Genomic DNA, 27755 nt, shown 5'->3' with positions numbered 1-27755 from the left:
GGAGGCCAATCGTGGGTTTGAAAAAAATGCCCCGGGATTGGCATCCCTAATTTGGCTGGTCCACCAACAGTTACTACAGGAGTTGATGCCACAGCTGGGCAGGCAAATTCAAAAGCTCAACCAGCTGGGGATCCTGAGTGACACAATGTGGGGAATTAAAGTCATTCCTACACCCCTTGCTGGGTGTGTATAGTAATGGGCATTTGTCAGAGCAATTCAAATCATACTTGCCTACTTTTGAAAACTAGTTCCAGGGAGATTATAGTTGGTAGTAAAATTTTGCAAAGCGCCTCATTGAGGGGGATGTGATGAAACATTGGATCCTCGCCATAGGGCTGGCCATCGACTGTTGAGGATTCATGATCCAATCATCAATGGTTTATAGCTGACAGCAAATACCATCAATTGGCTAGAATATTACGGTTTCTCGCCTTCATCCCGATGTTCTTTTTTTTTTACTACAATGTGCCCTGGGACACGGAGCCCCCAACACCTGCAAACACCCACCCACAGGTTTGTTTTGTTACACGGGCCCGTTAGTTAAACATATTGTAACCATTGATGGTCATTCATTCAATATACTGCAGACATCGATGGGCACATACCAGCTCACCAATTTAATGAAACCATTAATGGTAGAGACCGATGCCTATCCCTAACGCCGTGTTTACACAGCTGGCGATACCAATGCGATATCGACGGCTGACGGGACCTGGTGGGTGACAGCATCAAGCAGGAGGGAGGGAGGGATGGCGTGCAGAGGAGGGAGGGGGGATGCTGCATTGTGCAGCATGGAACTGCCTTCGATCTAGTAGCAGATCAAAGCAGAAATAGTGTGTACACAAAGGGGGTTATTCTAGTCCATTCTTTCTGACAAAATCCTTCTTAGATGGACAAAACCATGTGCACTGCGGGTGGGGCAGATGTAACTTGTGCAGAGAGAATTAGATTCGGGTGGGGTTTTTCTTCAAAGTGAGATCTATATTGCAGTGTAAAATAAAGCAGTCAGTATTTTCCCTGCACAGAAACAAAATAACTCACCCAAATCTAATTCTCTCTGCACATGTTACATCTGTCCCCCTGCAGTGCACATGGTTTTGTCCATCTAAGAAGGATTTTGTCAGAAAGAATGAACTAGAATAAACCCCAAAGTGAGACTTTTCCTCCGATTTTGACTATATAGTTAAAATCGGTTTGACATCGAATGAACAGGTTTTTTTTTTTTGCAACATTCAATTCAGATAAGATATCAATGCATGCTCCCATGTAGTGTAAATCGAATAGAAAAGTAGACTTGCCAGGCAAGACTACATACTATAAATCTAAAAGTAAAAATCGAAAAGCAGTACAGAAATCTAATAGTACAAATCGAATTGAAAACCAGGTCACACCGTGTGTATATCGCCGGGATAGAATCTGCCCGTCTCAAATGCATCTAATACTTTTCGATTCAGTGCCATTTTTAATGCGATGACACTAAATCGAACTGTATGTGTACACAGCTTTACTCAACATCGCAATATATACATCAGGCATCAGCCACCATCAGAACAAGCTAACCAACACCGCTCCAATGAAATGATTCAATTCTTCATAGCTATACTCGGTGCTCGATGAAGAAGCCTTGCCATGTGGTGTGTGCAGGGCTCGGAGTTCGGAACGTGATGTCTGGGCGGCACACACAATGCGAGTGACGTCACGGTGCCCTGGAAGGTGTACGGTGTAATATGAGCCACATGGACTGGCAGAGGGAAGAAGCAGCATGCATCAGACACAGGGGATCCCGGCGCTGTACACTCATTGCTGCTGAGTCTGAGCTCTGGGTCACCACACTCCTCTGCATGCATGGAGGATGCTGAGGCTAGCCAGCCCGCCCTGGGTCACCCACCCTCCCCAGTGCCCAACAGCCGGTGTTATGAGCTCCTCCGCCGCATCTGGAAGAAGATCTTCTCCTGGTAACTTGGCTGTAGCTGTAGTCACTGCTGATGTGTACAGGTTGCACTTAGCCATGAATCAGAGGGGCTTTAGTATAAGGGGTGACTTGTGTCACACAGCATCATCAGTAATATATATATATATATATATATATATATATATATATATATATATATATATATATATATATATATATATATATATATATATATACACAGATGAAGGTGTGCTTGCCCAGCATTGCTTCTGCACTCTGCCAGCACCTGTTCTGTACTTGCACAATGAGGTTTGCCAGACTTGCTACAGTAACTTCTGGTACAGTGTTACAGCTGCAGACTGCTGTGTATAAGCCTATCCAGGTCTGAGAACACTTCTGTCGGGGAAAGTTTCTTCCCTTTTTGACTGTGTGAGTCATTGTCATCTGATATTGTATTTGCATTGTGTTGATGCTGTGATTGGGATCCTGTTGTACTGTATGTCTTCCTCTTTAGCCATACAATAATATTGCTACCCAGTTTTCCCTTTTGAGTGCCCCTAAGAGGTGGTTGGCTTTTCTTTAGCGTTGTTTGCCCACATAGTCTGTATCTTTGTTCCAAATCACATCAAGCCTACACCAGGATCCACTAATGTGTGTGTGTGTGTGTGTGTGGCGGGTGAGCTGACGTAAAGCGGATTAACACTGTGTTCTCCCTATACTTTCCTCTCTGTGTGACCAGTTCTGCAGGTTCTGACTCTTGAAGCCTGTGCAGTGCAGTGATTCAGTAGTTGCCTTTGATTAGAGGGTATATGGTTGGAAGGTTGACTCAAGCATTAGTTCGACATGGGGTTTTTCACTTTTTTTTTTTTTGTGTGCCAACAAGCGGTATTTCATGACCTACCATCGAGGGAGAATAGATTAGTGCGCAGAGAGCCATGTGAGGGGACGTGGTACACTTTGACGGTGTCCATGTCGACATTCGGTACAAAAAAAAAGTGAAAAGCCCAAGTCTCCGGTCGACAGGATTTAAAGGTCAACACATTTTATTTTGGTAGACCCAATGACCCATACCTGATTAGACCTGTGGGTCACTTGGCTGAGTAGCTACATGGGATATGCTGTCATTATTCTCCGCTGGGAAAATGTCCCTGGTGTTCCCATCATGCCCAGACCTAGAAGCACATAGCGGCACATCCTGCAGAACAGTTTTGGGTCACCTGTAGAGTGGAGGATGTTTTCTTTCCATTGTTTCTTGGAAAACCAGAAATCCTGTCCCTGCGGTGTGTTCCCCGAGAGATGCCGGATCTGCTTGTTTGCCCAATAGGAGAAAACAATAAATACAAATCCTACTTGTTTGTTTTTGTGTGTAATTTGTTGTATACACTTCCTGGTGCTGCAGCATTTTGTGGCACCTTATGAAACTATGAGGACACGCTTTTGGGGCATTAGGAATAGTGGCGGACTGGCACATTCATGTACAAGAAAAACCTTAAAGGCCCATACACACTAGGCAATATTGTGAACAATATTGCTCAGAAAAGCTTTTCCGAGTGATTTTGTGCACAACATCGTCTAGTGTGTATCCTCAGTATCGTTAACGATGTGTGCTCCATACACACTTACCGATGTCGGGTGCGAGGGGGGCCGATGGCAGGGTGAGCGACAGTCATGATGCTGCAGCTTGACTGTCTTTAACGAGGACTCCCTCTTCCGAACATGTTTGGATGAGGGAGTGGGTTGGTAACGATGCACGGGAGCAGGCCTCATTAACAACATTCATTGTACAAACTAGATAGAAGATAAACTGAAAGTCACAGTATATTTCACTTTATCTTAAGGGGCCAGATGCTTGAAAAGTTATACAATGGAGAGTGATAAACCACTAACCAATCTGCTCCTACCTGTCATTTTTCAATCCCAGCCTGTAACATGACAGTAATGAGCTAGGTTGGTGGTTTATCTCCTTTTAGTTTATAACTTTCAAGCTTCGTACACCTAGTGTGTATGTTTGTAATGTGATGCCTTCCGTTTACTTAATATTTACTTTTTTTTTTCTTCAAAATCTGGCAATGCCCCATAAAAGCCTATGGGCTATTTCACACGCTCCGGCTCCTGTCAGGCAGTGAAACCCCGCACGGCCAAATGCCGTGCCGCACACAGTAGTTGTTAATGGACATGATTCACATGGGACGGCCATGGCCCGGCCGTCCGGTTGCAGCCAGATCCCACCACTGGAAGAGACGGCTGCCGGGCATTGGCCATCCCCACCATTGAAAACTTTTGAGTGTGGCGTGGCTTCTTGGCCGTGCGGGGTTTCGCCACCCGGCAGGAGCCGGAGCGTGTGAAATAGCCCTATGGGCTACTTACCATGACCCCTGCACGGACACCCGCAGACGCCCTACCCCAGTGGTGTCAAACTCATGTCCCTCCAGCTGTTATGGAACTACACATCCCAGCATGCCCTGCCACAGTTTGAGCAATCCATTATATAAAATATGTGTCAGGGCATGCTGGGATGTGTAGTTCCACAATAACTGTTGGCCTGTGAGTTTGACACCACTGCCCTACCATCACCTGTGTCCGGGCAGCACAGTGCTGTGCTGCCCCGCACCAGTACCCTGCTCCTCCCTAGGGCCTCCTGCCCTTAATACATTACATTATTCCAGAGCTCTATCCTCTGTGTATAATCCCAGAAGACAGTGGTTTCTAACATTCATTTCCCGGCATTTGCTTGCACCTCTATGCAATATTAGTCATTAAGCTTGATCATATGTTAATGTCTGCAGTGAAGGCCTGCTAGCTAATGCTCTTGTCACCTGCAGGCATGTACTAAAGACCGTCCTTATGGGTCAGGTTCTGTCTCTCTTCATATGTGGGACCGCAGTGACCAGCCAGCTACTTGCCGAGACGTACAGAGTGGATACGCCGATGCTACAGAGCTTTATCAACTACTGTTTGCTGTTTCTGGTCTACACCGTCTGGTTGGCGCTTAGACCAGGTATGTGAAGGTTTACTTATCGTTTTTCTGTTGTCCCCTGGTCCTTCCAGAGAAACATCTGCAAGTATTAGTAGCCATGGGCAATAGTTTGCATGTTGTGTGTATGTAATTACTGGTTACTGTATGTGAAACACTTGTCAACCATGTCAGTGTTGACCCAGGGACCGGATACCCGCAGTAGCAGGTGTGTTTTATGCTGTACATCAATTGTACAACACAGGCAGGTGTGTATGTGTGGCCAATTGATCCTATAGTGAACAGTGTTATGCAGTTATAGGCAGCACAGTGGTGCAATGGTCAGCATTACTGCCTCACAGCACTGAGGTCCTGTGTTAAACTCCCACTATTTATTTATGAACAGTTTCTTCTATAGTGTATACTTATTCCGCAGCGCTGTACAGAGAATATTTGAGTCAGTCCCTGCCCCAGTGGCGCTTACAATCTATATTCCCTACCACATGTACATGCACAGACAGACATTCTAGGGTTAATTTGGTTGGAAGCCAATTAATTGACCTACCAGTATATTTTTGGGTTGTGGGAGGAAACCCACGCAAGCACAGGGAGAATATACAAACTCTGCACAGTTAGGGCCATGGTGGGAATCAAACCCATGACCTCAGCGCTGAGAGGCAGTAATGCTATACTATACTGACCCTGGGAACTGTCACAGCTCGCAGAAATCATTGAATACTATATAAATACCTGGTAATATAGGAAATGTGTGTAATTGGGCCACATACTGCTGTGGTGTGTAATCAGCCTGGTGTATGATTGGAATCAGTGTACGTGGGTATGTTTTTCATAGCTTATTATGCAATTCCCCCAGCATTTTAAAACTGGTCAATTGGATATTATTACCTACGATATACCCCTGTGTGCAATGTACCAGTTCTGTGCCCCCCCCGAATCAGCTGGGAATGGTTTGATATATGAAGAGTGACAGTACGTACTCTCACTATTGCTAGTCGCGGGGCTGGAGCTGCACTCATATGCACGGATCCCAAGTGATGTCACGCGCACGGATCCCAAGTGATGTCACGCGCACGGATCCCAAGTGATGTCACGCGCACGGATCCCAAGTGATGTCACGCGCACGGATCCCAAGTGAAGATGTCATGGGGATTCCCGGCAACATGTGGCTGTCCAACCTAACCGTATAGCGGTGTGAGCCACTGCTGGTATACATCTGGTTATTAATCGAGCCAAAGAGCACTGTGCACACCCTGGTAGTGGAAGTGGATGAAAGGTCTACAGCACAGGTTCTCAAACTCGGCCCTCAGGACCCCACACAGTGCAGGTTTTACAGGTCTCGCAGAATCACAAGTGAAACAATTAGCTCCACCTGTGGATCTTTTAAAATGTGTCAGTGAGCAATGAGTGCACCTGTCAGGTGACCTGGAAAACGTGAAGTGTGGGGTCCTAAGGACCGAGTTTGAGAACCCCTTGTCTATAGTGTATAGGTAAAAATGCAATAAGTTGGCATTGATAAAAAGTCGACATAACAATGGTCGACACAGGAAAACGTCAACATGAGTGTTTCAGCATTTGTTTGGACTTTTCCAAACTTTACCATCGAAGTGGACTACAACTGGGGACTGTACAGTGTGCCAAGCAAAGCAATGCACCAGGCCTGAATCATGGCAAGTGAATGCGTTACGCTATTTGGGGGTCTATGTTGACATGTGTCAACATTGACATAAAAAAAGTGAAAAACTCCTGTCGGCCTAGCGCATGTCTAATGTATGTTGATCTCTTGTTGTCCACCTTTTGGGCGGTATACAATGAGCCTGATTCGCCATGTTTTTATGGCGAATTTGTGCTGTTTGGCGAATTTCTGACTAAAACGGTGAATCACCCTATTCAATGACCACATGGCGAATACATTTGAAGGTTTTTTCGCCATGATTCACCGAGTAGGAATCGCTATCTTTTTATGGAGAAGTGGAATGTGAACTTTTAAAATAAAGTGTTTTGTTTTTTACATTTGGTGTCAAAAAATCAGGAATTTTATTCTGAGGAGGGGCATGCTACTTTTATTCATGTGCTGTAAGCACATGAATATATATTTAATTTAAAAAAAATATATATATATTTTTTTTTACACAGCAGCCAGCAGGGGGCGCCGGAGCCTAGCCGCTCATTACATATTCATATATTCACTGCACCCGATGTTACGATCGGGTATAGTGAATATACACTCCCCTGCTGGCACCCCCGGGGGGCAGCCTGTTCTGCCTGGCACCCGGGGAGCCCACCTGCCCCCCACAAACGTTCTGGGCCAGGCAGAGAGACTTCCATCTCTCTGCCTGGCACCGTCCTCAGGCTCCCTGCGGCATTCGCCGCAGGAGCTCATATTCGCCAGTCAGGGGCAGCGAGCCCCTGACACGTTGAATACCGGAGCCCGCCGGCTCCGGAACGTGGCGAATGTGCAGCGAATCCTAAAAAGGGATTCGCTGCACCTCGCAGGTATTCACATTGAATACCGCCCATTGACTTTCTTCCAAGACACTGTACTGTACTGTACTGTACACCTTTCAATCAACACCCTGTAAGTGGTGGTATGTACATTTAAGGCTCAGGTCAATATACCTAGGCCGTTTCCTTGTAACCCCTCTTTCTGGCTTCATATAGCATAAGCATCTCTCCTATCTTTTAGGCGATGCAATAAATGCATTCTATTAATACCAGCACACAGTTTATAATAAATGCAAAACAGCTCACTCTCCCCTGCAGGCCACTGTAACACTCTGTGCTCCCAGCAGCCTCCACAAGCTAGGCAACTGCCCCATTTATTGCTCCCTACCGCCCCTCATATACTTTTCAACAGTTTCCAACACCTTTCTGCCATCCCTGGGCGGCTCTCAATCCTACCATACCACCTGCTCATGTTCCTCCTTCCACTGTATGCAACCTCCTTATCGCACCACTTCACCCTTTGTCTTTTGTGCTGAAATGCTAAATCTGACCACAGTAAGCTCTCACCCATCCATGAATTGTTCTAGTTTTGGGAGATCAGCTGTGACGTTCAGCCTGCACCTCCAGCTGACCTTGAACACACTGTTTCTCCCATGTAGCAGGCCTCCCCAGTACACTACTGTATAACTTTATCCAGGCCCTAAGTGCACAGGATTCACCCTGAAGCGCCGTGTAATCTGATGTAACCAGATAAAGATAATGAAAACCAAATATAACTGAACATTCCTATTGTTTTGAAAACAGGAGAGAATGGACTTCTGTACATAGTGAGACACAAGTGGTGGAAATATATACTGCTAGCGATTGTCGATGTTGAAGCAAACTATTCTATTGTTAAAGCCTACCAGTTTACTACCATCACCAGCGTCCAGGTAAGAGCATGTGTTAAATAGCTTCCGATCTTTATTTATTTCCCACAATTCCCTCCCACACACACACACACACCTTGGGCCACCCGGGATCTTCCCGGCGGCAGAATCGCATGCGATATAGTGTGTGCGTTCCTTTAACATATGATATATCGCATGAAAATACAGTAATGCCTGCCTGGCTAGGCTGTGATCCTGCGGCCGACGCGATTCACAGGCTCTGATGAGACGCGCATGGGACTGCGAATTGCATCTGAGCAGATGTCAATCGCATGCGTTTTAGACGCTCTTTATGCGATTTATCACGGGTGACCAAACCACATCCCACATGATGTATCCTTCGGGCTGGACCCAGTATGCCGGCTGGGGTGGCAGTGGTGTTGCACATGTATAGTTAAAATAATCATTCAACTCCTGAAGTCACGCTGCCAGTTACATTTCGCAGATCAATGTTGTTCCAATGATGACTCCTCTGTCTTTCTTTTTGGCCTCCTAGCTTCTAGACTGTGTTGGGATCCCTGTCCTGATGGCTTTATCTTGGTTTATTCTTCGCGCCAGATACAGATTGATCCACTACATTGCAGTCGTGGTTTGTCTACTAGGCGTCGGGGCCATGGTTGGTGCAGATGTGCTGTCTGGAAGAGAAGAAGGCAAAGGTCGGACTCCGTATGCTCTTACTTCGGAATTTATGCGCTCAATGGGGCCGTCTTTCCCTGATCCTGATCTCCTTATTTTGTCATCACAAAATAAGATGCCCCTTCATTTCTCAAACATACATTCTTTTTAAACATTCATTTAGGTTTAATACAGTGGTTCCCAACCTCGGTCCTCAAGTAATCCACAACAGTTCTCGGTTTCCAGGTCACCCGGCAGGTGCACTCATTACTCACTGACGCATTTTAAAAGATCCACAGGTGGAGCTAATTATTTCTGTGAGGAGACCTGTAAAACGTGACCTGTTCGGGGTACTCAAGGTCTGAGGTTAGGAACCACTGGTTTTATACATTACTGCTGTAGTCTCGTTTAGTGTTCATTCTAGCACCCTGCAACTTTCACAACCCTTGCAGTTCCTCTTTCCTGCCTGGGGTGTCACTCTCTCTGTGCTGTCAGTGCTGAGAGTGCGGTGCCCCAGGCAGGAAACTGAGGTGTAATGTATGTGCGCTCATGTAGGGAACGTATAGTGGGGGCATGTGAATATTTATGTATTTAGTATAAGGTGCAAGCGTGCGGGGATGATAACTAGTAGCAAACAAGGCTTACACATGGAGGGGCGTGGCTTGGTCGAGCATGTGAGAGGTAGCAGACTCTCTGAGCTCCCCGTCCATCCGTCGGAAAAATCCTTATTCCTGCAACAAAATCTGCAACAGCACCTGCCTACAACCTGCCTTAACCTCCCCTGCTGCCAGCCGTCCGCGTACGGGCTGAATCATCCACGTACCTGCCCCTGGACCGCTGCGGAGACCTGGGCACGATCCGGGACTGAAGAGGACCCGCCGCCATCTTGGGGACCTGGGAGCGTGGGCTGGCTGGCTTGTGCGGCTCCCGTACGGTCCGGCCGTCACCCGACCCCCCACTGTAGCAGCACCCGGCACGGAAGGTGAGCTCCGTTGCGCGGCGCCGAGCAGGACTCCGGCACCCGTCCCCCCGCTCACGTGTGACTGGAGCGGCTGGCTGGACGCGGGGCACTCGCGCCTTCCACCCGACCATCCAGCGGGAGGCAGCGATCCCCCACAGGCTGTGATCGCCTGCCTGCACGCCGCGCACGGGACCCCTGGACCAGATAGCGGGGTGAGCGCGCTGAGACCCGGCTGCTGAGCCTGCTGCCAGCCTCTCCCCCTGCCTCAGGCCTCCACTTCATAATACCAGCACACTTTATCCTTACTGTACTGCCCACATCAGGGCTCTCCCTGCAGGTGCCCTGCAGCAAGCTCATAGACCCAGAACGGCTCCCCCTCCCCCCCTCAGCATATCAGCATCTCCTTGTAGCCTGGGACTCTCTGAAGCTACTCCTAAGCTGGTCTCCCTGCCCTTGGTCCCTCCTGCAACTCACACCAGGCCCAGGATTCGCCCTGGTGAAGGACAAGGCCTTTCAACATGGGGAAAACGAATGCAGCATCTGCTGCAGCTAAGCTGGAGAGGTTTGCACGCGGATCCCAGCCTTCATCTTCCACGCAGTCCTCCCAGACCTCTCCCTCCCCTTCGCCCCCTCAGTCAGAGGTCGACGCACCTGACGCTGAAAGCTCAATTCAGTCTACTCAACAGATCCTCTTAGCTATAACGGCGTCCGAACAGAGAGTCACAGGTGAGATCGGCCAGGTGCGATCAGATATTTCCCTGCTCCGACACGATATGCAAAAAATAAGAGAGAGAGTGGGAGAGGCGGAACACCGTATATCCGACCTGGAGGACACAACTAATCCTCTTAAGTCCGCAGTTGCCGACCTTACCACCCAGATGTCAGAGGTCAAATCTAAATTGTCAGATATGGAGGGGCGCCTGCGCCGGAACAACGTCCGTTTTGTTGGCCTTCCTGAGCGGGCGGAGGGATCCTCCCCAGAGAAGTTTCTGGAGGGATGGCTCCTAAACCTGTTTCCTGGTGGTGAATTCAGCCAGCACTTTGCTGTGGAAAGGGCCCATCGCATCCCTGCTAGGGCTCCCCCACCGGGTGCCCCCCCACGTACATTTATCGCCCGTTTTCTCCACTATAGGGACAGAGACGCTGTCCTCCGCCTGGCCCGTCTACAGGGCCCTTTGAAGTGCGACAACCAAGTTGTGGCAGCATATCCAGATTTTGCAGCGGACGTTCAAAAAACTCGAGCCCAATTTCTCCAGATCAAAAGAAAACTTCGGGAGCAGCAAATCCAGTATTCAATGCTCTTCCCGGCACGGCTGAGGGTGGTGTGCGACGGCAACTCCCACTTCTTCAACACCCCTCGGGAGGCTGAACAATGGCTAGATCGCAGGCCGCGGGGCCCACCCTGATACTACCCACGTGAGCATGACGGTTCTGCTGTTGCATCCAGTGGGATATTTGGCCCTTTGGCAAAATGTTATTTCTCTTGTTTATTTCCCTTAGGTCCGGGGGTAATCCATGCGTTTTTTTCAGGTTGCAGTGCATATGTACAATTTGTTCTGCAGGAAATGTGTTTTTTGAATGGAGCTCAATGCTGGGAAATAGTTATCTGTCTATAGGTGATTACTGGTCTATACCTCTAGGTATATAAGGTTTAGCTATAGTTGGGTAACCCCTTCTTTCTTTTGTTTGGTTGTTCGGGATCCAAAGTATATCTAATGTTAGATAGGTATACCGGGTGGGGGGTAATGTTGTGGGTTTTTCTTTTTTATTCTCTATTTATGTTTTTGTTCAGGGTAAATCTGGTACTGACTGTGTTTTTCGACAGGAACGACTATACTATAAAGTGTAAACTTACCTACTGTACTAGCGTAGAGTCAATTCCCCGCTGGCTGCTGCTCCCGGTTCTCACCTCAACAGGGAACAGATTTCATGTCCCCATGTGTGTCCTCCTTCCTTATGTAATCTCCTCTCTCGCATCTGATCTACCTCTATCCATCTCTACGCCCCTCTCTATCGGCTCCAACTATGGCTCATGCCCATAATCTAGCGGGGCTCCGCATACTCGGCTGGAATGTCCGTGGTCTCAATGACCGTGTTAAGCGCTCCCTGGTCCTTGCAGAGATTAAAAAGAATAGGGCGGATATAGCATGTCTTTCAGAGACTCACCTGGTTGGCACAAGAACTATGTCACTTAAGAAACCTTGGGTGGGCCACATGTTCCATTCCACCTTTTCTAACAACGCTAGGGGGGTGGCGATTCTAATTAAAAAAACCATAGGCTTTCACCTCACGCATCACCAAATAGATCAACACGGCAGATATGTTTTTCTGAGGGCTCACGTTAATCACGTTCTCCTCAACATACTTGCCATCTACGTTCCCCCCCCATATAGCAACGACGTACTTAGAAGGGCAGTATCCTTCCTGGCTTCCTTCCTGTCTGTACCGACTGTCTGTATTGGGGACTTCAATAATATTTTAGATAATACCCTTGACAGATGGACGGGCGCAACTAATCCCACCCCCTCACCTATTCCCTCTCCCACTCCATTTGCTAAACTGATCAACGAACTTAACTTAATAGACATTTGGCGACTTAGACATCCACATCAGAAGCAGTTCTCCTGCTACTCTGCTGGCCATCGCTCTTTTTCCAGAATAGATCTTACGCTGATCTCTCCAGACCTTATACACAAAACTAATCTAGTTGACTATTTACAGAGAGGGATATCGGATCATTCCCCCATGGTGATAGTTTTGGACCTGATGCCCTCCAGGGGTGCCAGTACTTGGAAGCTAAACCCCTTCTGGCTCACCTTGATGGCTGACAGTGATGCGCTGCTCGGAGAGTGGTCAGATTTTCAGAAACATAATGCCTCATGCACAGACCCCCACATCCGCCACGACACGTTCAAGACCGTTATCAGGGGTTCCCTTATAAAACGCATAGCTAACATTAAAAAAGCCAGCAGGGAGGAGGAGTCAAGACTAGAACTTGAGTGCTCCCAACACGAGGCCACATACTTGGGCTCAGGTCTGTTGGAGGATAGGGTGAGATGGGATGGAGCACGTAGGCTCTGGACGGATTACCTCCTTGACAAGTCTAAGCGTGGGCTCCTGTTCTCTGCACATGCTAGATATGCCCAGTCAGATGCGGGGGGCGGCTATTTGGCGTATCTCGCACGCGACGAAAGATCAACTAACTCTATCCAAAAGATATGTGACTCTGGGGGAGTGGAATACCATACCACCCCTGATATTGCTCAGACCTTCTTATCATTCTATTCATCGTTGTACACGTCCCGGGCGACTTACACCTATGGCCAACTGGAACAGTATCTATCAAAGATAAACATACCCACTCTCTCCCGACAGTCTATTGACCTCTTGGAAGCAGACATCACAACTTTAGAGATCGAGACCGCAATTGCCTCCTTCCCTAACAAAAAAGCCCCCGGTAGTGATGGCATACCGATTGAGGTGTATAAAAAGCATAAAGATTACTTTGTCCCTTATTTACTCCAGCTCTACACTGACCTCAGAAGGGTTGGGGGCCTCCCCCCCTCCATGTCAGAGGCAGTTATAGTTGTAATTCCAAAGCCTGGAAAGGACCCCTCCCTCCCAGACTCGTATCGCCCCATCTCACTCCTCTCAACTGATGTTAAAATACTAGCGAAAATCCTTGCTACCAGACTGAATGCAGTGGTCACTTCCGTTATACACGAGGACCAGTCGGGCTTTATGCCTGGCCGCTCCACCACCCGTAACCTCAGGCGACTCTTCTGCCATTTACAGCGAGATACAAACTGTGGGTCGGGGGCAGTGGTGGTGTCGCTTGACGCCGCCAAGGCCTTCGACTCCGTGGAATGGAGCTACCTATGGGAGGTCCTACGCTCCTTCGCTTTTGGCCCTAATTTTATCAGTTGGATACGGTTATTATACTCCTCCCCGATGGCCCGTATATCGGTCAACGGCTATGTGACCAATGCATTCCCACTCGGCAGAGGGACTAGACAGGGGTGCCCCCTCTCCCCTGCCCTATTCGCCCTGGCGATAGAGCCCTTGGCTATTGTTCTCCGCACCACCCCGGCTGTCCGCGGTGTCTCTCTCGGTAACAGGGAGGATGTCGTCGCTCTTTATGCTGACGACACTCTCCTTTTTCTTAACGACGCCGGAGCTTCCCTTGGGGCGGTCCTGCGAATTGTTGAGAGATTTGGCTCATTCTCTGGCCTTCTCATAAACTGGGGTAAATCAAGCATTATGCCTCTCTCAGGGGTGATCCCGAGTGAATTGATACCCTCCTCCCCTCTACAATGGGTCCTCAAATTTAAATACTTGGGAGTATGGATAACCCCTAAAGTGACTGAGTTTGTACCACTTAACATAGATATCATCACTACTCAGTTTAAGGGGAGGGTTCGCCAATGGAAGAAACTTCCTCTTATTGTCATGGGCCGCGTCAACTTAATAAAAATGACGATACTTCCCAAGTACCTGTATCTACTCCAGCACTCCCCAGTATACATCCCTAAGCATGTCTTTATGGCCATAAATAGCTTAATATCATCCTTTATCTGGGGGAACAGGCCGCCTAGAATAGCCCTTAGGACACTGGTCAAGCCCAGAGTTGATGGGGGCCTGGGTCTTCCCAACCTCCAAGCCTACTATCTAGCAGCCCAACTGATGCACCTATCAGATTGGATCTTGGGACGCTGCGGTTCCACCTTTGAGTGCTCCTATGCCGAGTGTGTGGGGTCCCGCCTTTCCCCTATTCAATTTCTCCTCTCCTTCCCTTTTAGCCCTACTCTTTCTCCTCTCTTCAGACAGGCGCTGCTGGTGTGGCGTCAAACCCATAAAGTATGGAATTGGAAGGGCATGGACTCGGAGACCCCCCTATGGTACAATAAGACATTCCCAGAGTTTAGGCAGCTATCCAGGGAAGGTTTTTGGGCTAGTGTGGGTCTTACATCAGTCTCCCAGCTATTCCTGGCTGGGTCCCTTAAGTCATTCCAGCAGCTGGCAGAGGAGCTTCAGCTGTCAAACAAGCTCTTCTACCGATTTCTACAACTCCGACACGCAGCCCGGGCTCAATTCCCTAGCTCCCCTCCCTCTACTTCCGACTCTCCGATTAAAATATTACTCCAAAATCTAAGCACGAAGGGTCAGATATCTACTATATATAATAGTCTTAGCAGACAGATAGATATTGATAGTCTGGACTCCCTCAGGGAGAAATGGGAGCCTAACATTGGAACCCTAGATGCAGAGCAGTGGAGTCAGATTCTGGAATCAGTCAAGTACACCACCCCATGTCTTAAATACCAGCAGATCTCTTTCTATATTCTGCATAGAGCCTATCGCTCTCCGGTCTCCATGCACAGAGCGGGACTCAGACCAGATGACAATTGCCCCAGATGCGCCTCACCTAATGCAGACTTCTGGCACATGCTTTGGCTTTGTCCACAGGTGTATAGCTTTTGGGAGGCCGTTTGGATTGATATAACCACTACTGAACCATTAGTCCCTCCCATTGCTCCTAAATACTGTATGTTTGCTCTTGACCTAGAGGAATCACTTTCACCCTCAATCTATAAATATGTCCTATGCTTAACAACTCTGGCCAAGGTTCTTATTGCCAGGAAATGGTTTGACCCTACATTCCCAAATATATACAACTGGAGGGCTCTCGTGAATGAGGTATCGGGACATGAGAGATTCACCTTTAAAGCCAGGGGTTCACTCACCCCCTACTATAACAAATGGAGCAGATGGACCTCCTCCAGATTTGCCACAGCTGTCGACATCAGTCCCAACATCCCTAATCCTTGACTCCAGCTATGGGGGTGCCTATACCTATATTTATATATATCTATGTTTATATGTATATATGCAAGTGTACTTACCTTTGTTTATCGCGATACATGTAGATTATCCGCATCTACGTAATAGACTGGGCCTCATCACCACAATAGGGTCGTTCCTAAACACTAACGCTATATGTCTTCGTCTCAGACAGTACCATGAACTGAACTAAGTCCATTATTGTCTCAATTTCATGTTTTTTTTCTTTTTATTTTATTTTTTTCTTTCAGGGGGGTGGGGGGTGGGTGTAGTGTTAAGTTAGCTAGTTAAGTTTATGTTAAAATGAAAATTTCTATATGTATGCTGTTTTTTTCTGTATAAAGCATAAGGGTGTACACACTTATACCCAGATATATCCGGTCTCCAAGGACTGCCAGAGACTTCACCAACTTCTGTACGAGAATGTTTTTTTTTTTTTTTTATCTTTATTATTTCTCTGCCTTGAAAAACATTTGTAATCACTGTATACATGGTATGAAGTCACTGTACATGTCTTGTGCTTTCTAACATTCTGTACAATAAAAAAAAATTACTCAATTAAAAAAAAAAAAAAACAAGGCTTACACATTGGCACACTGCAGGATGATGGCAACCATGCACACAGGTGACTATACAAAACCCGCATCAGACCCTTTAGTGGGTCTCCAAATGGTAAACAATGTCTAGGTTGCATGCTGCCATGGAGACGCACCAAACACTGGTAACTCATGGGTATAGCTTGAACCTTTTTCTTCATGGGTGGTCTCTGCCCTTCCTGAGCTCTCCATACCTGGTGCGAGCATATGTTGATCCTATAGCAACTGCTACATAGATCCCTAGATCAGCAGTTCTCAAACTGTGGGTCCCAATCTTCTCAGTATGGGGTCGCGACTCCATGTTGCTGACCATCAGGCTGATGACTTATGACAGTGATTCAAGGAGTCTGAAAAATCTGTTGAGTTGTCTGTTATTTTAGACTCCTCCTATCATTTTGTGACTCCACAATGCTGCCATGTATGTGCTGTCTGCTCACTACACATGTGATGTGATGACCTTCTGTAGTCACTTGCTGGGGTCCTGTCATTATATTTTTTGTCCGCTGCCCTAGATGATTTGTTTATTGAAATGTATGGGGTTTTTTTTTCATTATTTTTAATGTCCCCATTTTGTCCTCTCTGCAGCCAGCGACATGCTTATTGGTGATCTTCTTGTTATCTTGGGGGCCTGCTTATATTCTGTGTCCAATGTGTCTGAAGAGTATGTGGTGAAAAACCTGACCCGCGAGGAGTTCCTGGGGATGCTGGGCCTGTTTGGGACATTTATCAGTGGGATGCAGCTGTGAGTAGCTGGGCCTCTATTGTCTCTCACAAAAGTTTGACCTTTAACCTAGCTTATTTTGACATTTGAATTTTTTTTTTTTAAATGATTCTTTCTTTTATTATAGCTGAGTAAATCTGCATCTTGCCGTTTTATTTTTCTGTGAAACATTTGGGCATAACTAACTACGCTCTGAGAACCGTTTATAGTAACATGTTCATTTAATTCAATATATCAAAAAGTAATTTTTTGCATTTTTTTCTGTCGTGTAGAGGTTTATGGTGATCTACTCAAAAATAATATTGTGACTATAAAATTCTATTATATACACTATAAAGCGGCCTGTGAAATCTGCCTGAAAAATGCTTGCTGATAACTCTGAAAATGGGGCGGGGCCTGGTCTCCCTAGAATCCAGTTTTTGACACTCCCCGGGCGTGCCAGCATCCACGGAGATGTTGGCTGCCCCCGGAGATGGTGCTTTCTTCAGTGGGGGCACTTTGGTGTCGCCCCTTCTGAGGGCGACACCCGGGTAGTGACGTCACTTCGTTGACTTCTGTAACCATGGAAACGAGTCATGGTCTCTACTGATTTTATTTCCATTGATTCAGATGCTGCTAAAATAAGTCATTCTTGAAGGTAACTTTTCACTTAATGGGAATTACTTTCATTTCCATACGTTTAGGCTGCTGACGCCATATGTATTCACATTTATTACTGCTCCTGTGATCATGAGGGCAGCACCGAGACTATATTATGCGAATTTAGAAATAGTCATTTGAATCCCAGCCTTACATTGGTCAACAGTGATCTCGTCAATATCTCACAGAATGTAACTTTAGGGGCATACACACGGGGTGATTACAGCCCCATTTCTAAGCGGTCTGACTAGATCACTTTGAAATGAAGGGGATATGTGGTCCTGTGCGCCGCTCTCGCCTGACTAGATTTTGATTGCATGCGGTTCCCTCCCGTGTTCTCTCTATTCAGAACACAGGCAGTGACGGATCGCTCAGCACACATCGCTGCTGCATCGCTGAGTGATCTGTGCTTAACTAGATCGCTCAGCACAAAGTTCCCATTGCCCCGTGTGTATGGGGTATACCGTATAACCCTGGATTTATGCGGGTTTTTTTGTTTGTTTTTTTATAATGGTGCGGTCTCTTGATAGCTGTTGTGACATTTTGGGCCTAAAGTGCAGGTTCTCCGCTGCCTGTGGGTTATGGAAACTTATATTTAAGAAGTACAATTCAGATTGTAATTAGTACGCTTTTAAAAAGTGCTTTTGTTCGCTGTACATTTCTGTGGACAAAATGAATATTTCAGACTATATAGCCATGCAAAAATGACAGTTGGGGGCACATCTCCCTTTTAAGCTTTAATACATATGCCCCCTTTTTTTATTTATTAGTATTTTTGTATTTTTTTTAAGATCAAATATTTTTATTGAATTTTCCAATAACAAAGCTGAGCATCAAAAAACCTGATCCAGAATGTAAAGCCCAGTACACACGGGGGGAGATATATTGCTCAGTGTCTCCTTTTCATCAGCAACCAGAGATGGTCGCTGATGAAAGGGCACCTCTGCCAGCAGTGCTGCAGAGGTAATCAGCTGGTCGCAGGAGCAAGCTCCTGCGATCAGCGATTAGAACGGGGCTGAAAACGGGAGCGCGCACCCGGCGATTTATCGCTGGGGCACACTCCTATCACTGGCAATATAGTCGCCAGCGACCATATTCCCAGCGATTTTAGCCCCTATTGCCCCCATGTGTACACAGCTTAACATGCACCTCCTGCCAGCAGATGCTGATATATAATGCAGATGCTGCCAGCACCGCCGATATATAATCTGTATCGGTGGCTGCCAAATTTTACATGTGTACACACCATAAGGTTAGCGGAGGCACCCAGCATTCCTAACCATGGGGCTTCCCCATCACAACCAATAAGATTGTCTCTATAATTTCTAGGATGCAATTATGAAACGAAAGACAGAATCTGTTTGGTTGCTATAGGCAACAGCTTTTGCACTACATACCTGGTTCTGATTGTTGTATTTTCTCCCACCAGCATGATTGTAGAATACAATGCTATTAGGAACATTGAGTGGAACTGGATAGTGGGTAAGTGCCGCCCTCGTTACTTTACCTCTATAAAGCTCTGTACACAATTTTATAATACATAGGAAGATGTTTTGATACGCGGCAGATCACTGTAACCATTGTATAATCTGTACCCACAAATCCAACCAATTCATAGTCTTCTGAACTGGGCAGTCGCATCGTCCCAATGAATGTGGTTCACGTCCAATGGGATAATACTGCGGCAGCCTTGGTGGTTCATTACGTGCTGCATCACCCCATCATACAGTGGATCGTGCAGTGTATACTGTTGTGTGATACACCACTGGGTCACATCATTGTCTGGTATAGGCAGCTTTGTATTGGAGCTGGAGCTAAATTGGTTTGGTGGAATAGGATGCACAAGCAGCTTTTGCTGTATAAAATGATCTGTGGCATGACTATATTCTATGTGCAGCTGCGGATGTATCTGTATATGAAATGCAATGTTGGCGTTTTCTCATGCGCCTAGTACTGGGCTAGTCGCGGGAGTGCGCTCCTAATGACCGTCGTCCCAAGCACACGGGGATACTGTTGCTCAACCATCGTATCCCTGGCAATATAGGCTGAAATTGCCCCGTGTGTGCGGGACTTATGAGGCATTGGGTAACTGCACCAGACACTGGAGTGATTAAAGTTGTTTGTTAAAACCTTCAAAGGGGTATATTAGAATGCCGTTCCCAGTTCTAAAGTATGTCAATGAATATATGATCTGTGTAAAGCCCCCGTAAACTATACTGACGCCGGGCCTGTCTGAGCGATATCTTTTACTTTCTCATCATGGGTGAAATTTAATAGGATGTGAGAATCAGAAAGTGAGAGATTTGGGAAGAAATCTCCTTTTTTTTTTTTTTCTTTTTTTTTTAAAGAGGCAATCATTTACACTGATTGCCGCTTTAAAAAAAAAAAAAAACCTGGAGATTTCTTCCCAAATCTCTCACTTTCTGAACCTCTAATCCTATTAAATTTCACCCATAGTGCGTATGGAGACTAGAGATTATGACCAAACACAAAGCCATCCAATCTATACAGTATTAACCCTTTGAGTGCCAAGGGAATTTGTCAATTTGTGTGAGACATTGCCCAGCCAACATTTTCATTCATCATAATGACCTGTAATGTCACCTTATATAGGAAATATATAATCTTTTTAATATTTTAAAATATTCTGAAAGGTGAAAAGGTGAAATTCTGAAAGGTCTGTGTGTTTTTGTATTGAAGGTGTGCTGTTTGCAGTTTTTGCCCTGTGCATGTTCGGTCTATACAGCCTGATGCCTATTGTGATCAGAATAACCAGTGCTACTTCTGTCAACCTGGGCATCCTGACAGCTGACCTCTACAGCCTCTTCTTAGGCCTGTTTTTATTTGGGTACAAGGTAATCCCTTCTTTATTTTTTCTACTTTTTACTACAGCATAATGTTTATTTTTATTTTTTTGGAAGTGCTATTCTATTTATACCTGTTCAACTACCTACTAAGTCTATTCCCAAACTAGGTCTATTCCCATGGCCTTTGTTCCATTGTAAAGCGGTTTCTAGAGGCAGACAGCTATGGAGATACTATGGGACTTGCATAACACCTGCATTTTGCAGGTCGTGCAGGAATGCCTGGCGAGTGGCAATCGTTTACAAACCAAAACCAGGTTGCCTTGTAAAAGGCTGCCGCCTTAGCAACACAGGCATACTCCTCAGAATTTCCGTACAGCTTGCATTTCGCAAGCTATTATATAAGCTGGAAAAAAAAAAAAGGGCACGCACGTAATAGGCTGCTAGTGACACTAGTCAGCCCGCTCAAAGAAAAAGCTTTGAAAGCTAGTCTGCTACCTTATGCCTCTGTGTTTGTGCATGAGGGAGAGAAAGAGATGTAGTTTCACTCACTGCCAACAGATGGAGGCTCATGGACACTAGACCTATATAGATAAGCCCCAATACAGATGTGTCCTAATACATCTTTGAAACAGTCATTCCATACTGTCCTTCTTGGTACGCAAAGTGGCCTGAGAATCTTCTAGCGTTGAGCGTCTTGTTTCCGTAAATACGTCTTAGTTGCAACGTAATATAACCAGGAGGAAACTGTGCTGCTTAGTGCTATATGACACTTTTATGTTGTATGTGGCAGAGTCTCTGAATCTGTTCAGGAAGTGTGACCGTGTTATAGCCGCAGCTTTTTATCAATGCAAGTTCAGTTCTGCCCCGCCCACAGACTCAGTCGCACACAATATACAAGTGTTACATATAACATTAATCAGCACAGCCGCCCGTTGGTTATATTACGTTGCAACTAAGATGTATTTTCAGAAACAAGACATTCAACTCTAGAAGATTCTCAGGCCGCTTACCTGTTGACTAAGATGCATTTTTAGTAATAGAGGCCCAGCATTAGCACTTGTTTCCCGGGACCTGATGGTTCTCATTCCACACCTCTCACAGTGCATGGTGTATTGAGGCTATTCTGTATGTAGAGAGGAATAGCCTTACTGTATGTAAACAAGGACTGTCAAATGTAAGAATACATAGCCGGTTTCGGTACTTATGTATTATCTGGACTCCCATGTTAAATGCACCCCATTTTTTCATACCCCTTCTATCCAACTACGCATGGAGTTGATTTTATATAGTGTGGCGAGCGCAGCAAGGCACCGTGCCCGAAGCGTGGTGAGCGGACACGGTCTCATAAGAAAAACGGGAGTCCAGATATTACATAAGTACCCCGGTTTCTATGGCCCACTGGTGCAGATGTATTAACCCTGATAAAGTGGAAGGAGCTGATGCACCGTCAACTCCTGTCATTTTTCAAACAAAGCTGATTGGCTGGAGCATTATCACCTTCCACTTTTAATTACTGCTTTATCACTTTCCCAGGCTTAATACACCTGTCCCAAAATGTGCATCATTTTGGGATGACCCTAGAACACAGAATAACCAAACCTGTATTTTGGTCTTTGTGGTCACATTGGACACACCCAACCATTATTGAGTCGGTCACATTGTTTGTTTGTTTTTTCGGTACTTGTTTCCTAGCACGGCCACACCGATTTACATCGGGGTGGTCGTGTCGGAAAAATCGGGGTCGATCGCATCGCATTCGATTTGGTCGCATGCGATGCGACCGACCGATTTTTGACCCGATTTTTTTTTTGAATGAAATGTAAATCGGGTCCCTGGGACCCGATTTTACATTGGATTCAATGTAAAATATTCCCAACCCCCCCAAATGTCACGGCGTACACCCCACCCCACGATAGACGCCATCCCGAAGCGTGGCGAGCGCAGCGAGCCCGCGAGGGGCGGCGGTGCGCGTCCTCCGACCTTTTCATTCCCCTACTATCCACGTCGGCGTGGAGTTGAGAATAGAATAGTGTGGCGAGCGGACGCGTATACCTGTGAAGTTATACGCGTCCCCTCGCGGGGCTCGCTGCGCTCGCCACACTATTCTATTCTCAACTCCACGCCGACGTGGATAGTAGGGGAATGAAAAGGTCGGAGGACGCGCACCGCCGCCCCTCGCGGGCTCGCTGCGCTCGCCACGCTTCGGGTTGGCGTCTATCGTGGGGTGACGACGGGGACATCTATAATGTGAAATGGGTCATATTGGCCCATTTCACATTTTTTCACGATTTCAATGTTAAAAAATCTTTTAACATTGAAGCCTATGGAAAAATCGGGGGCATCGCGTCGGGACCATTGTTAATGGTCCCGACCGACGCGATGCCCCCGATATTTTACCTTTCCCGACACGATTTCAATGTTAAAATATTTTTTAACATTGAAGCCTATGGGGAAATCGGGGGCATCGCGTCGGTCGCGTCGGGACCATTGTTAATGGTCCCGACCGACGCGATGCCCCCGATATTTTGTCTTAGCCGGCCAAATGGACCTGATTTCAAAAGAAATCGGGTCCATCGCGTTAATCGTGTACCTTAACTTAAGGTACACGATTACTCCCGATTTGTGGCCGTGCTAGGAAACAAGTACCGTTTTTTCTCTCCCAATATCTCTTTTATGATGATTTGGGCAGGCATACCTCATTTTAAATGAATTAATTCCTTATCCTGCAGTTTTCTGTTCTCTACATCCTGGCATTCGTTGCCAATATGGTGGGATTCATCATGTACTGCAGCACGGCTACGTACACGGCGGAACCGTCACCGGAGCAGACATCTGCAGGGATTGAGAACAACGCGATAAAAGAGGAGGCGGAGGAAGCGCCTCCTGAACCCCCTATATCTTTGCAGTATATACCCGAGGAGCTCTCCGGGGTGCTACAAGACTAAACACGATCACCGCCGTGCCTTTTTAAATTCCATGTGAGATGGAGAGTCAGACCTTTTTTTTATAAAAAGAGGAAAAGAAACAACAAAGCAAAAAACACCTCAAACCAGGGTGGCAATCCTCCTGCATATCCCCCCCAGCTCCCGCGATGTGTCCCTTGGCGGGGGGGTCCGCAGGTAAAATGCCGCGATCGCGGCATTTTAACCCCGCCCCCCCGCAGTGCAATGACTGAAATACCGGCATTGCACGGCGGGGGGCGGGGCTAAAATGCTGTGACGCTGTAGACATGCCCCCAACAGGGCATAATCTGTGTGGCCACGCCCCCAGACCGCCTCTTTTTCCAGTCCTGGAAATGGCTCCGCCCCCCTGCCTGACAGAGCTGGCTGCCCTCTCCCGGAGCGGGCAGCTCAAAAGTCGGCAACTATGCCTCAAACGCATTCTAAACATTCCCCCTCCTCTCTAGACCATGGCCATTATCTGTCATGTATTGCACCCAACACATCCCGTATTTGCCATGGTGAGCTAACAAGAACACTCCATTTATTTTTTATTATTCTTTGTACTATTATGTGACTCTCCTCACACTGTTCTGCAGAGTCACCATTTTTGTTCCAGTCACAAAGTTGCAGTCTAACCAGCTGTATTGGATTAGTGCTGTTCTTGGATTAGTGCTGTTTTTTACAGTTTCAGAACTTGGTGGGCAGATGTATTCAGCCCAGAGAAGTGATTAAGTGGGCGGTATAATGCAGCAGCCAATCGGCTGCTTTATAAACATAGCCAGTACTCTAACAATTAGGAGCTGATTGGCTGGTACGTTATCATCTTCCGTTTTATCACTTCACCGGGCTTGTTCCGTCTTACCCATGGTGACTTTTTTTTTTTTTGACTCCAGGTTAGAGGCTCATCAGAAGTACAGAAGCCCTTTTCATATTTAGGGATTCTATAACTTGATTTTTATTTGTCTAATTCCGCATTCTCATGGCCTTGAAGAGGATGAAATTGAAGGGATTACTTTTATTTTATATAAATATTTTTTAAGTTTTTATTTTGTACTGTAGTGCCTAGATCTCAGACACCAAGTTTATTTTAATTTTAATTTATTGTATAGTTCTCTCTTCAGCGTACTGTATGTACAGGCAGCCTGTAAAGAACAAATGGTCATGACACCTGCTTATTGGGAGTTATAGCTAGGGTAAATTTGTTTTAAGAAGGGCAAATTGGAAAAAAAAACATGGAGAGCGTTGTCTGTCATTATCGTCTATTGACCGTTGGCAAAACAAACATGGCTTACGATTGGCTGATCCTGTTCTAGTAACATTTTATGTTTTTATACAATGCGTTTCATAAAATGTTTGGGTACAGAGGTTCCTGACCAGGGGACGGTGTGCCCGACCCCCTATATGCTCAATCCTTGCTCATGACCTTTCCATTGGAATGATTGCTTGCTCACTCATAGGCCCTTATTCAGATCTGATTGCGGTACAAATTTGTTTGGAAAATGGGCAAAACCATGTGCACTGCAGGTGAGGCAGATGTAACATGTGCAGAGAGAGTTACATTTGGGTGGGGTGTGTTGAAACTGAAATCTAAATTGCAGTGTAAAAATAATGCAGCCAGTATTTACCCTGCACAGAAACAAAATAACTTGCACAAATCTAACTCTCTTTGCACATGTTACATCTGCCCCACCTGCAGCACACATGGTTTTGCCCATTTTCCAAACAAATTTGTACTGCAATCAGATCTGAATAAAGGCCATAGTTCGAAGGGTGCGACCATGTTTTTGTTTGGGACCAATGACCTCTGTGAGGTATGATGCATACTGTGCCTGGCGGTAGTGGCCTGCATATCTTGTTATAATACATAATAAAGACTGAACATTGAAAGGAGTTGGGGAATGCAGTGTATATTTGTTTTTTTTTGTGTGATTTATTTATTTTATTTTAAAGAAATTACCTTTACTTTCTTTGTAATCATATGTTTAATATGCTATTTTTTTAAAGTGTAACATTGAATTCAACAGATCATCTGTGGAAGTATACATAATTGCAGTTAGGCAAGTAAAGCAGTGGTCTAGAAAATATACAGAACAATAATAATTAAAAATCCGTATATAATATATACTAAATGCTGTACATGGGTCATAAGGAGAATATACCTATAACTACCATGTGGCTTATAAAAAACAATTAGGGGGGTCTCTGTCCAGCCCCCTGAACTCGTACCAAGCAGTTAGTCACAAACTACTATGAATCCATCCCTGCATAGAGAGACAACATCCCTATATAACAAAAAATGGTTTCTGCTACCTCACCTCAATACCCCAGTGTAATGCATCCTGTGCCCCCTACTGGACTAAAAATAAATACTGTGTGTACCCATTGCTGAAGGATGAGTTCTTTATTAGCCACAGTTGTGTCAGGAGAAGTATTGCCATGGAATGAAGGGGATCTAAATAATTTGGGAGATTTGTGTGTCTCGTATCACTTGTAACCAGAACCCTCTAATCACAGGCATTCCCACAAGGACTTATTTATTTATTTACAGTTTCTTCTATAGCGCAGCAGATTCCGTTGCGCTTTACAATTGTAGACTGTGGTAGAACAAACTGGGTAACAACAGACAGACTTGGAGGTAAGAGGGACCTGCTGCAAGCTTACAGTCTATAGCAGGCCTGGCCAACCTGTTGCTCAGATATACAAGAGAAGAAAGTATGTCGTGGTGTGGTGCACCAAAGAAAATACAAATAAAATATAACCTTTATTTATACATTATTTGAGACTGCGAAATATTAAAAAAAAAACATTTAAATGACAAACAAAGTGAGAATTGTGCATGTTTAAAAACAGCACGTGCGGGGGCTGTTTGTGTGTTGTTAGTGTGTCTCTATACAGTTATAATGTGGCGTTCTAAATGAGCAACAGTAGTTATTAAAGGTCTGTGACCTATAGTTACCTCTCGTCTACCTTAATTACTCTGGTAGCCAGAGTGTTGCTAAATATTTATCCCCTCCTTTCTTTTACACTAGGGGATGTTTTGGTATGGTGGACCGTAATACAGTAGATTTGTGGGGTATATATCCACCTCCTAATATTTCTTACTGCCACCAACACATAACACTGCAAGGAGATTTACTCGTGGATTGCCTGATACTGAATATGGTGCCTGCTATAATTGAGCATGCCCGTTATTCAGGTACACTGTAACAATTCAGCTATTGGAGATATCATGCAACTTGGTGTAGTGTTGCAGCCCTGAATAGGGTTAAATTAAATAGAATAGAACGCCACTGTCTATTGTAGAAATCTGCCTAGACACAATTTAAATTAAATACAACAACATTTCAAATTACAGCCCTGAAAAGGGCTAGGTGTATGAGCCGCTAGGCTAACTGTGTCTGGCTTGGAGAGAAAGAACACACAACAGGACACCCGCACTGCCGTACTACCGGCGCGCATTTCGCTCTCCGCTTTATCAAGTTTTGCTATAAGGGAGTGTTAAAACTGTGGCAAGGCATGCTGGGATTTGTAGTTTCACAACATCTGGAGAGCCACAGGTTGGCCTGTACTGGTCTATAGGGACATAGGCGGGAAACACAAGGACAGGCACCAGTAATAGCATAGCTTGTAGGTTCAGAAGGGAAGCTATATAATACATAAGTGCCTCAGAGTTTTAGAAATCTGCCTCATCCTGTTGACATTTGGGACAACTATGAGAAGAGATTTTTCCCATAAGGAATTATGACTATAGAGAGGTTCTGTGTACCACTTTATAGAACGGGCTCACAGGAAGCATTAAGAATACATAATAAAACTTGGGTGTAGAGAGAGAAGTGAAAATGTTTAGCTACTACAGCAGCAGTGTGGTCAACAAAGCCCCATGAAGAAAAGTGAGATATGGTTGGGGATGTAATGGGAGATGATTTTATCAGCCAGTAAAAAGTAACACACAGTCTGACATAGGGGGGTATTCAATGTCAGTTGAGCTCGCTTATTTGTTCAAGCTTTTGGTGGTTTCTCAACGTGAATGATATTTTTGTGCTCGCCTATTCATTGTGGTTTTATCTCGATTCTCAAGGCGAGCTCGCCTGTTTTTGTGTTTCGTTTCTCTCGTGTGTTGAGCACGCCATTCCTCGACTTGTTGAGCTGTTTTGGTGAAAAAATTTCCGGTGAGATGGATCCGCATATTCACTGTGGCCTATGGAACAGGAGGTCGACATTTTGAAGGCATTTTTCTCCCTTCTGTAAGTCGCCATCTTTGTTTGTCAGGACAAAGTCACTTCTTCCGTTTATGATGTTTTAAATTTGTTAAAACCAATTAATGTGCCATGTGTAATATATGTAAATTATTCAATAACTTGATAGACACCAGTGAT

General features: G+C 45.7%; 1 protein-coding gene across 1 annotated transcript; it reads left to right on the top strand.

Moving 5' to 3' along the window:
• The first annotated feature begins 1621 nt into the window (after positions 1 to 1621).
• SLC35F2 (solute carrier family 35 member F2) lies at positions 1622 to 25266 on the top strand. The gene is made up of 8 exons (XM_083169970.1): positions 1622 to 1955; positions 4735 to 4910; positions 8133 to 8260; positions 8754 to 8913; positions 16856 to 17012; positions 19060 to 19112; positions 20331 to 20485; positions 23167 to 25266. The coding sequence occupies exons 1-8, from the start codon at positions 1846 to 1848 to the stop codon at positions 23380 to 23382; spliced, it is 1155 nt and encodes a 384-aa protein (XP_083026096.1). The 5' UTR covers positions 1622 to 1845; the 3' UTR covers positions 23383 to 25266.
• Positions 25267 to 27755: the final 2489 nt, after the last annotated feature.

This window comes from Crinia signifera, chromosome 2 (assembly GCF_055691185.1).
Source record: "Crinia signifera chromosome 2, ASM5569118v1, whole genome shotgun sequence".
Lineage (NCBI taxonomy): Eukaryota > Metazoa > Chordata > Amphibia > Anura > Myobatrachidae > Crinia > Crinia signifera.
The sequence above is the reverse complement of the archived record's forward strand: the minus strand, read 5'-3'. Positions and strand labels throughout refer to the sequence as shown.